This window comes from Leptonotus elevatus, chromosome 11 (genome assembly GCF_054856555.1).
Source record: "Leptonotus elevatus isolate MCC_2025b chromosome 11, RoL_Lele_1.0, whole genome shotgun sequence".
NCBI lineage: Eukaryota > Metazoa > Chordata > Actinopteri > Syngnathiformes > Syngnathidae > Leptonotus > Leptonotus elevatus.
The window spans coordinates 3,869,668-3,885,364 of NC_141249.1; the positions used below are offsets into that span (position 1 = coordinate 3,869,668).

A 15,697-nucleotide genomic window follows, 5' to 3' on the forward strand; every position below is an offset into this window, starting at 1 on the left:
GGACACGGGGTGTACTGTATTCTATAACTGTGTTATATCAAGCACCAGACTCAAATAGTGCGTGCAAGCAGGTCTACTGTCAGTGTATTTTAAGTATATTATTACAACACTGCTGGTCACTGCGGCATCCATCATTGAAAATCTGCTGTGCACACTGTAGGTTGGGCAGGCCCGAGCGCTGTATAATTTTGGGAACGTTTACCACGCCAAGGGCAAAAGCATCTGTTGGTCGGGGACAGAGCCAGGAGAGTTTCCAGAGGAAGCAAGGATAGCCCTGAGGAAAGCTTCACAGTTCTATGAGTGAGTTCGTTCCACAGTGTGTCTCTTAACTTTGAATCATTCTTTTTTTATTTTTTATTTTTATTTTTTATAAATAGAACCACCAAGCAGTGCCGCAACCATACATACCCATGTAGTGTAAAAGTGAACGGCCACATGAAAGTCCACTACTGTATGAACGTAATGCAAATGCAGACTTATCTTTCTGTTAACATTTTGTTATTTGTTAAAAATTGAAAAGTGCCAAGTGGCACTTTTAAACCTGTAACCCAGTGGTCCCTAACCATTTTTCCGCCTTGGACCAGTTCATGAAGGTCCATAACTTTCATAGACCTGCAACTACGCTCGGGTCGTGGGTGAGGGGGATCAGGTGGGGTGGCTGGCTGATTAACAAAATGCTACAACAGCACCAACAACACAAAAAGGGTAATGAGAAGACAACGGTCATGAATGATACGAGCGAAACACAAAAAACTGGGGTATTTTGTAGATATACTGTAACAATAAACATCAAGTCACATTTTTATGTAACTGTATTAATAGTGTCCTCCTGAAATATGCCAACATAAAAAGGAACTGCAGAACAAATATAAAGTCCATGAATAACTCACTATAACGCTAAATCAAGAGCCGCTCGCTACATATTGTGGAGAGAATCACCGGTCGCCGTAACTCCACATTTTAAGTAGGTCTCCTGCTATTGTCTGTGAATGCACATTCCGCTTTCTTTTTGGTCATAGGCTCTTGTGTTGCCTCATCACTGGGCCTTTTCCCCGTTGCAAAGAAAATTTCCAAACACGTCTGCTTATTTTTTACTCATTTTGCTGGCTTGTTGCGGATTTAGTATCAGAGCTACGTGACTGAGATAATTAGCATCTTGACATGAGTCCGACAGTTATCAAGAGAATCTGGTCACTTTTCAAAGCAATTTTTTTATAAGAACTTACTTTGTAATGTAACGCAACAAAATTGTCTTATTTTTCATTTTAGCATTTCAAAAAGATCCGGTAATCTTTTAGTACCTAATCTTAACTGTGATTTCAGGGCAAACCTGTGTTTGGTGAAGGAGTTGGGGGATCATGCAGCCCAGGGTCGTACCTATGGGAATCTTGGTAATACCTATTATCTGCTGGGGGACTTTGAAACTGCTGTAGCAGCACATGAAAAGGTGGGCTTAACACAGGTGAAAATCAAAATTGCACAATCATCACCTCAAATAACAGTATGCTGCCTTTGCCCATTTAGGGATCATGGTACCTGTGCTTGTCTTGACTACTTCAGAATGTCAACAGTTCAAACTAGTTTTGATTAAACTAATATTAATCCTTCTATTGGTTATGTTTGACAGCGCCTTCTTATTGCCAAAGAATTTGGGGACAAGTCTGCTGAGAGGAGGGCGCACTGTAACCTTGGCAATGCACATATATTCCTTAGTCAATTTGAAGTGGCGGCTGGTCATTATAAGTAAGTTTAACCTTGACTTATTTATTTATTTTTATCTGGTCCTAACAACAAAAGCGGCATTCTAGTTGTCTTATGTTATGCTTTTTACATGATGTACTGTTTCTATATCTTAAATCGTGAAGAGCAGACCTATTTACCTATTTCATTCGTAAATTATATTGCTTGAGCCTCACAAATAATCTCTTCAGGCAGCACTCACTAAAATTGTATTTTGTGTATTTTGATACTTGTGAAAGGCGTACATAGAGTATGCATACAAATAGAAAAGCGATCAATCACATTAACTGAGACTAAGGTTTCATAATGAGGAGAAATTAATACAACAGAATAGAAACTTCTAGAATCATCCAAACAAACCCATTCATCAAAGTTGAGTATTGAAGTGATTCTAAAGGAGAAGACCTCAAAAAATAACAAAGGCATAACATGGAGAGAGGGAAAAAAATAGGATAACTGTCATTCCCCTGCACCCACCGAGACATTCTTTGACCTGGTCTCCCACTCTGTTTTACCATAAGGAGGACTCTACAGCTGGCCAGGCTTTTGAAGGACAAGGCCGTGGAGGCCCAAGCCTGTTACAGTCTAGGCAACACCTACACACTTCTTCAGGACTATGAGAGAGCCATTGATTATCACCTCAAACATCTGGTAATTGCTCAGGATCTCAACGACAGGTACAGACCATACAGCACCTTCCTTTGTACTGCTTATCAGGGTAACTGAAAAAGTTCAATATAAGCTCCTCTTTGGTGAACACTGAAATGACGTTTACAAAGCAGACCAATTAAATCTTGTTGTTCCTTACTGTACTTTGTTCAACAGCACTTCAACAATACAGTCAACAATATGTCGTAATCAGGAAATGTTTATACAAATCTAAATTCTCTTTGGTTTGCTATTGGCACAAAATGTTTCTAAAATAGAAAAACTTGGGGGGGGGGGGATTAATACGAGGTTGATTAGTTTATTACCTTAACTGGTTCTGAATGTTGTCATATAAGCATATTTTCTCTGCTTTGAATAACAGTAAAGGCCTTTCCCTGTCAGATGTAATCTCATTTGAAGCTGCTTTTCTCTGTGTCCTTCTTCAGGATTGGTGAAGGAAGGGCATACTGGAGTCTAGGAAATGCCCATACCGCCCTGGGGAACCACGAGCAAGCTATGCACTTTGCTGAAAAACATCTGGAAATTGCCAAAGAGGTGATTGATTTTTTTGGTTTGTTTACTACGTCCTTCCTCTGAGCCTTTGTCTAATAGTAACATCGCCATCTAACGGTCAAAAGGGGGAACAACACTCACGAATTACCGTACAAACAGCTACACTTATCTGTTTTGAAATGGACCCTTAAATCTGTCATTCAATACTGACCATTTTCCCTGTAAATAGTTAAGGTTTGTTCATAAATGTAAAATACGAGTTGTTCTTTGCTACAATAACTATGAACATTACAATAACTAGAACTTCTTGTGCTCATTCATTAGAGCCAAGTCCTCTGCCAAAGCTGAACTGTTAACAAAAGTGAATAATCATTTGTGATTGTGTATTTTTATTTATTTACTTATTTATTTATTCATAAACAAATACTGTAGGTATTGCCATTCATGGTGGTGTGCGTTTCCAGCACACTTATTCATAGTCCTACCAAAAAAGTAATAGGCTCTTCCTTGGTACATGCACCACCCCTCTACAAAATTTTGTGGAAATATTTATTTATTTTACCCTTGCGATTGACTGTCAACGAGTTCATGGTGTACACTGGCTCTCGCCCAAAGTCAGCTACGATAGGCTCCAGCACACCCGCAACCCTGGTCAGGATAAATGGTAGATAATATAGCTGGATAGAGGAATGTAATGTACATTTTAGTTTATCCCTGTGTCTACGTATGAATAAGTATTCTGTTTGTATTATTTAATACTGTATTACAATTGATCTTGTTATTGCTTTAGACTGGAGACAAAAGTGGTGAGGCAACTGCACGGATGAATTTATCAGACCTTCGGCTAGTTGTGGGTCTGAAGTCCAACATCTATTCCAATATTTTTGGCAAAACTAACAACACTGGTCTGTCAGCAAACCACCAGAGTTACCTCAACATGTCAGGTAAATATGGATTGATTAACCTGTTTCACTTTTATTCTATAACAGTGTTTTCTGCACGTTGTTTTCAGCGAACGACATCATTGTACAGTTCTGGTAAACAAGTGCCTGCAAAGTTGCATCAGCTTGGAATAAAATAAAAGTCAAAACAAAACAAACTTAGACCAATGTTAGTGTATCTGAGGCGTCTAGTTTTTGGTCCTGCTTTGTTGATATTGGACTGATGAATGTAATGTTATTTTTTTCCAGTATTGATCCGATATCTGTACAATAGTTAACGTGCATCCCTGATTTATATCACCTTTGCACTCATTGTTTGTGATTGAAAAGTGCTAAACTTCTAGATAAAATGTGGCGACGTGTGTTTCAGGGCTGAAGTCACCGTCAAGGATGCAAGGCAGTGCAGAGACCCTAGACATGAGCCCAAATCAAACTGAAGATTCATCATTGCATCCGGTATGTGTAACAAAAATGTATCAATTTGTCAAGCATATAGACAATTTTGGATGTATTTGTAAATGTTGCTACATCTCAATGGAATTTCCAGAACTGGGAGGAAGATAGACTCTCAAGGTCTTCAAAAAATAGCACAATAAAGGCTTCCACGAAGCTCTTCCTCTTTCATCGATTAAAAAGCAAGAAGCATAAAAACAATAAATCTCCAAAAGACCAGCACGAAAACATGTCGGGCCACTCTGTGCCTGATTTGGACCCACCAGTGTCTCCTAAGGTACTTGTTATTGCAGTAGTAGGACAAATGCAACCACATACTGTACATATCCTGTGATGCCACGTAGACATTATGAGGTGTGTTAGAAAGATTGCAGGACTTCAGTTTAACTTGTTTTGTCTTTTATTGTTGTTTCCTGTAGCCAGCATCATATGACACAATTGGGGAGGATGGCTTTTTCGACCTCCTCTCTCGTTTCCAGGGAAACAGAATGGATGACCAAAGGTGCTCTCTTTTAGATGGCTCAAGCCATCAACCTGCCACTTCCTCTCCCACATCCACCCCACCTGTAGCTGAAAGGAAATGTAAGTCTGCCCCTGTGTCTCTGCATCTGTTTTCACACCATACTAAACAAAATTTACTGTATTCTTCACTTCAACAATGGCAGGTTCAGTCTGTCAACCTGGCACATTATGGTGTGAATACAGAAGACTACCCACAAACCTTCCCTTAAAATATTAAATATTGTGAATTGTTGACATAAGGTGCTATTCCACTCCATATCTCTGCTTTTGGGAACCAGGTTAGAATCAGGCTTAATTTGTGAAACATACAACTCAATCAAATGAAGGATTAGTTTGTGTTTTGCTTTCAATTTTGAGAATTATTTCATACTGTTCGTGATTCTGTTTCTAGCTATACTGGATTGCGAAGCACCATTGCAGGATCCCAGTCATTTCCTGGAGCTGCTGGCCAGCTCCCAGGCCCGTCGCCTGGACGACCAACGAGTCAGCCTGAGCCATTTTCCTGGCTTGAGACTCAGCACCTGCAACCGGCCCAGTACACCCTCCACCTCCAGCGAAAACCAAGACCCTTCACAAGGTGATGAGAGGTGATATTCAAACACCCCACTAGTGTTTACTTTCACATTGCTTCCAATGCTTTTTCTGCTTGCTCCTTCCAGCCCCCTTTTCCAGTGCAGATCAAGCTCACACACCCTCCCAATACAGCTGCATCGAGACCAGCACTAACCAGTCGGAGGATGACGATGTCTTTTTTGACATGCTCGTCAAGTACCAGGTGAGCAAAAAGCTTAATGGATTCATTCATTCATTCATTTATTCTCTGAACCGCTTATCTTCACTTTGGTTACAGTTAAAGCAGCATTTATCAGGAGGATCTAATAAATAATGTAAAATGTAAAGGATTTATAAACAGTGGATATAAAAAGTCTACACACTCTGTTCAGCTTTATGTGATATAAAATAAATGGGACCAAGATAGAGTAAATCAATTAAAATCATTTTCCACAGTGAATGTGTCTTATAAACTGCACAGCTCAATGGAAAAGTTTCTTTACATATATTTTTGGGAGTGGGAGCAAAAAATAAACAACAGGGGATAGATAATCGGCTTAGCTGATATTCAGCATTTGAACGAATATCGTCATCTGACTTTTTGAAAAACCATATGGCCATTAATAGATCAATTTAACTGTTACTGTAACTGTTTAATTGTATTAACGCCAGGGAACTATATATTAAAATTTTCGGTTACCTTTATAAGAGATGCTGCTGACCCTAGGAACTCTCTGCACCTTGTGTTTTTGTTTTAAAATTAAAACTAAGATAAATACAATCTTTATTTACTCTAGAAAACAGTAGGGAGATATTAAGTTTTCATTTAACTTTTTAAAACCTCCTGATGACTGTGGGAGGTCCCTGAATTTTAAAACGAAGATGTCTATTTTGTAAGAATAAAAAATATCAGACAATATTTTGCTTATTTTAAATGTTGTTCAATAAAAATGTCCTTAAAAACATTTCAACAAAGTTAAGAGTTGGAGTTTGTATTTTTTTTGTTTTTAATGCCAATATTTTCACTTTAGTGTAAATGAATATTGGCTCCAAATATTGGTAATCAGTCTACTTGACTACTAATAATCAATCAATGAGCAAAAGCTTGGTGGAAGATATGACTACCAGTAGTAACCTAGATTATTGTAATGGTGCAAAAAGTCCTACTTCAATGGCGTGTCATTACTAACCTTTATTGGTCGGTGTGTATCCAAAATTGCTGCAGGAATGTGTGACAGCAGTAAATGACAAAACTGGCAAAAAGTTATAAGTATTACAAATATTGCATATAGCAATATTATAAGTTCAAATTTGGCTAAAGTCAAAATTGAAATGTAACACGGTCCACCAAACAACTTTGCAACTTTGAATCACAGCCTTTGGCTTGCCAGCAAACCATGACTGAAGTACCCAGCCATAACAAACATAGGACATTTACTATTAGCTAGCGTTTGAACTTTGCATATAGCAATACTGTGAATTAAACTCATTGTAACATTTGGGTGAAGTGTAATTAAGCCTCACACCCTCGACACCTCGATAATAAACTTGTAGCTTACCTCTATTGCTTTTTGAAGTTTGACGACGAATTTTTGAAAGCCATAGCTGGTTCCAAGTTCGACAGGATGTGCAATGGTCAGCTGTTTTTTCTGGCTGCTAGTACTTTGGTTGTGACGCGGACATCTTACCAGAAAGCCATACGTCTTGAGTATGGCGAGTTGTCTGCTTGATACCGAAACCTTGGTATCGGTACTTGCCCATTCCTAGTCACGGTGTTCTGCACAAAATCTTCAGACTTCTACTAGAATGCAACAACAAATGTCAGGAAAGGCCTTTTAGAACAGCTGAAATTTGATTGGGAAATTTAGAGATTAGAGAACAAAAAACAATTAGTTCTGCAGGTTATATGTCACATTAATTGTGTAAAACTAATAAGAAATTATATATCTTGGTCTCATGGTGTTATATCTATATATTTTTTACATGCACTTTATCAATCAACATCTTTACTATTTGTGTCATTATTTAAGGGCTCCAGACTGAATGACCAAAGGTGTGCTGCTCCACCCTCTGCCACACGAGGACCAACTGTCCCAGATGAGGATTTCTTTGGTCTCATCTTGCGTTCACAGTCAAACAGGATGGAGGAACAGCGGGTTGTGCCACCAACTGATGTCAGTCAGTCCAAACCAGACTGACATAATAGAACTAATATGCAATTTTTATTATTGTAGGATTCAAAATGGAACTTCTGACCTCTTGTTTTGTATTGTATTTTATTTTCTGGATGTCGTGGCAATCATATAAAACGGAACAGAAAACACTAAGTATTTGCCATCTCCACTTATATGGGCAACATTGTAGGGAGTGTGACATTTGAGGAATATAAAGCTTCCACACTAAGAGTTGTTTTCTCTGGCTAAGTGGCAGATTCTCCCGAATGTCCGCATCTTTTGGTAGTGCCTCTCAATGACAATGAGTGAAAAGGCCGAAACGAAACGCAGGAAGGGAATTTTGAACTTCCCAAAATCCCTCTCGACACTGGAAGGCCCTTTCGTCATTATATCCCGTGGATGGGTGTACCCTTTCCTCTAGGATTAATGTCAACCAAGTGTTCTTGCTTGGATTTATTTTACATGGGGGCGAGTGTGGCCACATTCTCTGCTTCGCCAGTGTCAAATCATTTGCAAAATGCTTGTTGGAACATGTACGGTATTGTCCCTGGACCCAAGTGTCTGTGGACCAAATGTTTATTTGCCAGTCAAAAAACGTATTCTTCTTTCTGAAGTATTTTAAGCATGTACTGCACATTTAAGTGCCATTACTATTTTTTTCTTCTTTAAGGCCACACTTTTGAAGAGAATTTAACTATAGTGGAATTTTTTTTCAATTTTATACTGATGAGGTCTCAAAACAAACACCAGGAAAAAAATAAAAGCGTTTTATTCTCATGTATTCAAATATGATTCCTTAACTGCAAAACCTTTTCAAAGCGACATGTTATAAACGCATCTTAGATTTGAGAGTGGAATCTTTTTCTGTGTACTAATACAGCAAGTTTTCACATTACAAAGAAAACAATTGACATCTCTCTACTTTTTGTACAATTTTTTTTTCTGTACAGCTTTTCTTATTTTCCTCCTGTTCAAGAGAAAGAAAGTGCACTTCCATTCATCATGCAAACGTAACAAATGGTTTTATACTTTGTAATGTAGACTGTCGATCTCCCCCACGTAGTCTCTGATTTACAAACTAAAATTGCCATTCTACACTCAAGCTGGATGCACTATGCATCTGACGTTAATCTCTCATGACGCTCTCTGCACCTAAAATGACAAAGGACCAGCATGAATTTAGTGACATCTAGGGGTGAAAATATGAATTGCATTTCATTTCCATGGCGTTTCCATGGTGTTCAAGTCCTAAGTTTTAAGTAGTCTGTCTGGAAATATATCCTACATATAGGACATTTAACATTTATTACAGTTGCTTATTTGAGATGTGTGCGTGTGTTTAACTTTTTTTTTTTTTTAACCTAACCCATTGTATCAGGTACATTGTATAGACACAATTCAGGCAGCCAATTATATCAAATAATAGTCAGGGGGTACTGTAGGAATGTTCTGTGCATCCAAGCCAATCAACATGTAGACATGTGAAGCATTACAGGAATTAATAGTGATCTCTGGGCTACAAAAATAAATAAATCCACACTGGTCATTCAGAGAATCGCACAAACTGTAGACTTATAGGTTGCTCATAAAATTGCAAGAATGCTTTTGACCTACTTGTTTAAGCAACCTTGCAAGAAACAGTTATTCTTGTCGAGCCTATATACTCCCGAGTCTGGGAGGTCTTCACACTCTGATAGGAATCGCTGAAGTTCTGATGTAGGTATCCCACTCTGCTGCTGTTGCTGCAAATTAGTCATTGCGGTCACGGGAATGCAATGCGAACACCTTTGTGAAAGATTGTTCTTCAAGAAATGTTTAAAGGCTCAAAATAGGAGCAGGTAATGCAAACTATTACCTTGATGGTGTCATAGGTGTCTGTGATGAGGGTGATGAATAGACTGAGGATCATGTAGATGAAAAGTGAGACAAAGGTATAGAGGTAGACCCTGCTGAAACTCCAAATCAGGGTACTCTTCTGTTTCATGTTTTTAAAGGTGGGAAACATATCATCTCCATTGATCAGGGAAAATAGACACTCTGATACTGTATTCAAGGTCCGGAACTTTGGAAGTGGGAAGGGGGCAGAAGGGAAGAAATGTTACTATAAGTTTGTCCCTCATGAATATTTGCAGCCAAGAATTGCAGATTTTTGCTTGTCTAAATTATGTTTTGAATGCCATTTGCTCATCCAACATCTTTACCTTTTCATGATACGGGCCAAGGACAATCCATCCACAGAAGCAGTAACTAAGGTAGATTATTCCAGCACAGCAAATGAAACGGATAACATTTGGAAACGCTGCCCTAAGAGTTAGGATGAGGATCTGTGGAGCAAAGGGACACATAAACTGCTTCCGTGCCACCGGGATTTTAACCCAGCAATTATGATTTGGAGTCTGATTTGTAAAATGCAAGCTCATTGAATGGTAGGTGATGACTAAAGGCAGAATCCTATGATAAATTGAATTATAATGCACAGGTTTACTAAATAAGGTGTCTTTTTCCATGTTAAAAAAAAGAAAGAAACATTAATGAAGAATGTACATTCAAATTCTCTTACATTGTACTTGCGAAAGTAGCCCATGTAGCGGATGACCCCAATCCAAACAAACATGGTGCCTATACCAAGGAAGATGCTGCACACATCATAGCTAGTGAGGACCTACAATGGAAAATGAATGTTTATTCATTTGGAAAAAGTGTGGGTGGCATGGCATGGCTATTACCTTAGTCTGAATATCAATTTTGAGAATGGAGCCAGTGATGGTTAACAAGTCACTGGCAATGATCAGGATGTACCAGCCATTGATAAACTCCAGCCTGTCAGACCAGGGGATGTCTTTACCACTCTGGTTCTTACAGAAGAGTGTGTACTCCTAGGCAAAGCAAAATATGCAGTATAGAAAGTGGAACGTACCATCTGCGCTTCCAGTTACTAATGAAATTTACTTACAAACTGCAGTTGTATCCCATTGAACACTGAGCGTAAGCAGAGAGTGAAGGAAATCATGCATATCATGATGATGAGGCAGTCAAACACCAGGGTCAGGTATATGCTTTTAGCAGCTGGCAGAACAAAGAAATAATATTGTAAGTCTAATTCAACAAATTATGAATAATGAACTTCAGTTCAGCAAACATACAAGCACCGGTGACTTTCCAGTCTCTGCATTCATTGATCTCCACATCGGTTTCGAGGTCAACCTTTATCCTGCCACTGTGTGCTTCATTGTTGAAAGTGATCTGTGAAGCAGAAAGAAGAATCCTCCAAGAGCCATACACTCGCTAGCTACATTAGATAGCTGGACAATCGAATAAGGCCGTGTAAAAAAAAAAGTACTGCTATGTTTTCAATTTGGAAAGAGATATTAAAGGGGAAGTCAATGCAAAAATATTTTTTACAATATTATGTTCTATGCACCAATCTAAACACGACATTGTGGTTGATACTGTGATTGTGGAATATGAATTAAGCAGCAATACCCACCCATTTTTATCCACCTCAGGGATCGCCCATTTTGCCACTTGCTATCAACCTGAAAATAACATCACAGTTGCTCAGGTACTAACCAATCACAGCTCATCTGTTTTCTCAGTTTGGTCATGTGACATTCACAAGATGAGCCTTGATTGGTCATTACCTGAACAACTGTGATGTCATTTTCTGTCAACAGCAAGTGGCAAAATGGTCGCACCCAGGGGTGGATACAAATGGGTGGATTTTGCTGCTTAAATGGGAAGTCAACCCCCCATTTTTTTTGACAATAATGTTTTATGCAGCCCTACTAGTCTAAATATGTTAACAATAATAATAAATAATGCATCTGCTTTTCTAGACACTCAAAGACGCTTTACAGAGGAATGGATACATTATTCATGCACTCACACATTCACACTGTGGTGGTAGTAAGCTACTTAAGCAGCCACAGCTGCTCTGGGGCAGGCTGATGGAAGTGTGCCTGCATACGGCCCCTACGACCACCACCAAACATTTGTACCTTCCATACACCAGTGTGAGTAGCACTGGAGGATATTTGTGTGAAGTGCCTTGCCCTAGGACACAAGGACACGTGATTTGGGGAGAGCGGGGATCGAACAGCCAAACCTTCAGGTTACTAAACGACCGTCTCTACACCCTGAGCCACGGCAGCCCTACTCGTCTAAAAATGTTATTCTCTTTAATATTGCATTTGTGGAATATGAGTTAAGCAGCGAAATCTAGCCGTTTTTATTCATCTCAGGGGGCGACCATTTTGGCACTTGCTGTCGACTGAAGATGACATCAATGCCCTGAGCAACTGTAATGTCACCTTCAGTCGACAGCAGTGGCAAAATGGATGGATTAAAAATGGTTGGATTTTGCTGCATAACTCATCTTCCACTAATGCAATATGAATCAGAATGTCATGTTTAGACGAGTGAGGTCACATATAACATATTATTGTCAAGAATTGTTTAAGGTTGACACTTTAATTGATATTCCACAAACGCAATATTAATCAGAATACCGTGTTTAGCCTAGCGCGTTGAACATAGTATTGTAAATAATTTTTGAGGGGTTGACTTCCCCTTTAACTTCACAATACATACTGTGTATCTGTCTGTTTACGTGTGGCTTACATCGCTTTGTCATAAAAAAAAGGTGTTTGTAAATGTGTCTTTTTTAGTTGACCAAAATAAACACGTCATTCAGATAATGCACCAATCAAAACAGAGTAATTTCAGCTCATATGTTGTAGCTCAATATAGCAGTAAAGTGAACTCTATGGAAGCGTTTGGTGAATGTACTGTAGGTTCATTCAACAGGTCTTAAAACTAATATTTAGGTATGTAATTAGCAGGAAGTCACATATGACGCACAAGGATGTTGAAGTCGTAGCAGTCTGGCAGCTCTCTGTGTCTGACTGTCTGTAAATTGATGGCTTTCAGAACAAATGAGATCTTGATGGAGAGCATTCTGGAAAACAGAGCATTCACAGCACATAAACTGAGAGATTTTTCTCAGTCAAATGGTGCAACGGTACATGTGAAGTTTACCTTTTAAAGTGTAACTCAAAATGTGGGAGCGCGTCTTGTGATGACGACCGATTCATTGGATAGATGTCAATGCAATCTGTGTTGACACAAGCCATAATTGGTGTTGTCTGGAATTGCTTGCATTTACAGTATGAAATCTGTAAACAATAATCCCACATACCAGTTTCCACATGAGCGTCAATTTCAAAAGTGTCATTGCCAGGGTAGATGGTGCCATTCCTATAAAACTCCTGACACAGTGACAAGGGTGTGTAGACAGAGCCAGTTTTCTCATATTCATGGTTTCCTACTGTGGTGTTGTGCAGACGTCCATACTGGAAATTAACATTTAAAGTCTTGTTAAATTTTAAGACAAGGTGACAGCAGCACTAAAACAATGCTAGATGACCACATGAATCAGCATGTCCAAAGTTCACAAACACATTGTAACTTTAACCCCATAAACATCCAGTATAACGGAGGTCCATGAATGATTTACATTCACACAAATAGAACAACAAAAATCTGTCAAGAAAAAAGTACATAGATTTAACAAAATAAAGTGATATAGATTAATGAATGGGATTAAGAATGTTAGCATTCACTTACCTGTTCAATGACATATTTTATGTGATCATAAGCATCTTCTTGTCTGTAAATGGCATATGTTTCAATACTCCCATCAACATAATCCTTCAGGAAGATGTGCTGAAATGTCATTAGGTTTTCTTCCTTAAAACTTACAACCATCTGGTTGCTTAGCCCAAACGACACCAACTAAGAAAAAAATACTGATCAGAATGCGGATGTAACAAAAACATTTACTTCACAACTACCTGGATCGTGATAATGGCAATTTTGATGAGCTGCAGAAAAAGTTTCCATGGTTTCCGTCCACGAGCATGATACTTTTCACAAGGGTTCATGAAGTAATATTTGATTTTCCTTCTGAGACACTCCACATTGTCCACTTCCATTGAATGATGCTGATGATCGGCCCAAGCAGAGTGTGAGTCTCTCTCATGTATGTCGTACAAGTCACTTGACTCCTGCATATCTGAATAGATATCACATTATACAGTACGGTATTATATGGTGTAATATGATGGAGCTGTTCATTTCTAATTTACTTTATATTGTTTATGTTTATAAAATGTTTTTAATGTATTCATCATTCATTACTTAATTCAGTATTTATTCATTATCCATTATCATCAATTCATTTTGCTTGCATTGTGCAATATGTGACTAAACACAATTTATTTCTAACAGCTTATGCAATGCTGTGCTTATAGGTTTCTTAGTTGATAAACAATCAAATATTTACATTTATTAATATTAGAGTATTTATTAGAGTTCCGTTTACCACAACATGCATATAAACACAATTAGACACGTATAAACAACAATAATAATAATTAAGTGTATATTTATCTAAGGTTACTACTGACCTGTTTACGTTCAATTTGACTTCAGGAATCTGTGTAATGGCGGCCAGGAGGCTCGTTAACCTGCGAAGGCTTCAGGTAAACGCTGAAAGACGTTTCGAGCGTCATTTTATGAAAAGGCGCTGAATGTCTCTTGAAACCGTCTGTCAACTTGGTAACGCCCCCTTGTTGTTATGGTAACCAAACAGTTCCATTTCAAAGAAAAATAGAAGACTGTTGAAGAGGATACGGGCTTCCCCGAGTGCCGGTAAAAGTGAGGTGTCTCCTTTCTATATTGTTGCTAAATAAATCCACTTTCATGTCAGTGATATTGTTTTTAAATAGCAGCGTGTTAAACACTTCTAACCAGATCACATACCCCGAGTTATCTGCAAGCTCATACTGTCACGTAGCTTTAGCTAACCTAAAATGGTTTTCTCATAACTGCTGTGTCTTGTGAGCCTATGAAAGGCGGCATGACGTTTCGACTTCAACTATTTTAGTAATATCGAGCACTTTGTAATTGTAGACGTTTATATCACTCTCTTCCCCCCCTCCATGTAAGGGTAGCAAAGGTACATAATATTTGTACCGCAAGGTGTCGCCATTTGCATACAAAATGACTACGTGCCCTCGCGGGTAGCCTACTGAATGTGTGTATGCAAAATAAAATAAAAGAGACAGCAATAATAATAATGATGATGATAATAATAATAATTGTATTTGTTAATTTATTAATATTACAGGGTTCTTACTGGAAGGTGACTACGCTGGGGTTTGTTTGTTTGTTTGTTTGTTTGTTTGTTTGTTTGTTTGTTTGTTTGTTGGAACTGCCATCTCCATCGGTAGAACTATCACATGAGCAATCATGCCATCAAAGGCAAGCTCAGCCAGCACTGGAGACGATGGTCCAGGTAAGTGCAATAATATAATCAAATGCAATATGATGTGATATAATGAACGCTTTAATAAAATGTAAATGTATATATAACTATCTTAGTAAATCAGAAACATTTTCAAAATATGTTTTTCAAAAAAGAATGTCTGCCTAAGAATGCCGTAACTTAATGAACTGGGTAAAAAAACAAACATTTTTTCACATTGAATGGATACCATCCAGGACAATGAGGAAGCTGACGTCAAACGTTCACAATAATATTGATTCCAAAGTTGGAATCATAGAAATGTCCAGAATTTCTTTGTATGTCTATTAGAAGAACCTCATTTTCTTTTACATGGGTTTAAAACAGGGGTAGGGAACGATGGTCCTCAAGAGCCGCCCTGCTTGTTTTAGATGTCTCCTTCCTCTAACACAGCTTATTCTAATGATCATTTTATCAGCAAGCTCTGTATAAATCTGTTATTAATCCTGATCATTGACTCGTGTTGCAGTAGGGAAACATCCAAAACAAGCAGGGCGGCGTCTCTCGAGGACCAGGGTTCTTTACCCTTTGTTTGTAACAGTAGACTGTTAAAAAAAAAGAAGAAGCAATATATACTATTATACTACTCTGACATAAATACCATGCTGAAGTAATGCTTTTCCCTTCTTTTGAGGACTGTGGAAGAATGTTAAGTATTCCTTTGATGTGATCTGTGGAATTTTGTTACACGGCCTTGGACATTATCCATTCCCACCTGCGGTTGTATTGTCAGTCTAAATTACAACATGCTTTTGGTCAAATCAAATACAGGTCACCAACACTGTGTA

At 38.4% G+C, this 15,697-nt stretch overlaps 3 protein-coding genes across 10 annotated transcripts in view; 2 read left to right on the plus strand and 1 right to left on the minus strand.

The window, feature by feature from the left end:
- Window positions 1-8,464, plus strand: part of LOC147165536 (G protein-signaling modulator 2-like) — a 21,825-nt gene extending 13,361 nt beyond the window's left edge. For 3 of the 4 annotated variants that reach the window (XM_086088705.1, XM_086088707.1, XM_086088706.1), the window contains exons 4-15: window positions 161-300; window positions 1,324-1,447; window positions 1,628-1,743; window positions 2,262-2,417; window positions 2,835-2,943; window positions 3,692-3,845; window positions 4,213-4,298; window positions 4,390-4,572; window positions 4,715-4,877; window positions 5,209-5,394; window positions 5,477-5,592; window positions 7,400-8,464. In XM_086088705.1, coding sequence (XP_085944831.1) covers window positions 161-300; window positions 1,324-1,447; window positions 1,628-1,743; window positions 2,262-2,417; window positions 2,835-2,943; window positions 3,692-3,845; window positions 4,213-4,298; window positions 4,390-4,572; window positions 4,715-4,877; window positions 5,209-5,394; window positions 5,477-5,592; window positions 7,400-7,567 — 1,701 coding nt within the window. In that variant the 3' untranslated portion in view covers window positions 7,568-8,464. The remainder of the gene's footprint in view (window positions 1-160; window positions 301-1,323; window positions 1,448-1,627; window positions 1,744-2,261; window positions 2,418-2,834; window positions 2,944-3,691; window positions 3,846-4,212; window positions 4,299-4,389; window positions 4,573-4,714; window positions 4,878-5,208; window positions 5,395-5,476; window positions 5,593-7,399) is intronic. The other variant, XM_086088709.1, reaches the window with a different exon arrangement.
- Window positions 8,383-14,387, minus strand: mcoln3b (mucolipin TRP cation channel 3b). The gene is made up of 14 exons (XM_086088710.1): window positions 14,011-14,387; window positions 13,396-13,616; window positions 13,169-13,336; window positions 12,741-12,894; window positions 12,581-12,656; window positions 12,404-12,500; window positions 10,687-10,786; window positions 10,497-10,609; window positions 10,270-10,419; window positions 10,104-10,205; window positions 9,745-9,867; window positions 9,399-9,605; window positions 9,158-9,285; window positions 8,383-8,695 (listed from the first exon to the last, which is right to left on the minus strand). Exons 2-14 carry the CDS (start codon window positions 13,612-13,614, stop codon window positions 8,656-8,658), a joined length of 1,677 nt encoding a protein of 558 aa, XP_085944836.1. The 5' UTR covers window positions 13,615-13,616; window positions 14,011-14,387; the 3' UTR covers window positions 8,383-8,655.
- The window catches only part of dnai3 (dynein axonemal intermediate chain 3), a 26,013-nt gene continuing 24,525 nt past the window's right edge, over window positions 14,210-15,697 (plus strand). For 3 of the 5 annotated variants that reach the window (XR_015096451.1, XR_015096452.1, XM_086088702.1), the window contains exons 1-2: window positions 14,210-14,260; window positions 14,733-14,900. Coding sequence is in view for 3 of the 5 variants with exons in the window: in XM_086088702.1 (XP_085944828.1) it covers window positions 14,855-14,900 (46 nt within the window). In the remaining 2 variants the exon portion in view is untranslated. Of the gene's footprint in view, window positions 14,266-14,732; window positions 14,901-15,697 lie in introns of all 5 variants that reach the window. The other 2 variants (XM_086088703.1, XM_086088704.1) reach the window with 2 other exon arrangements.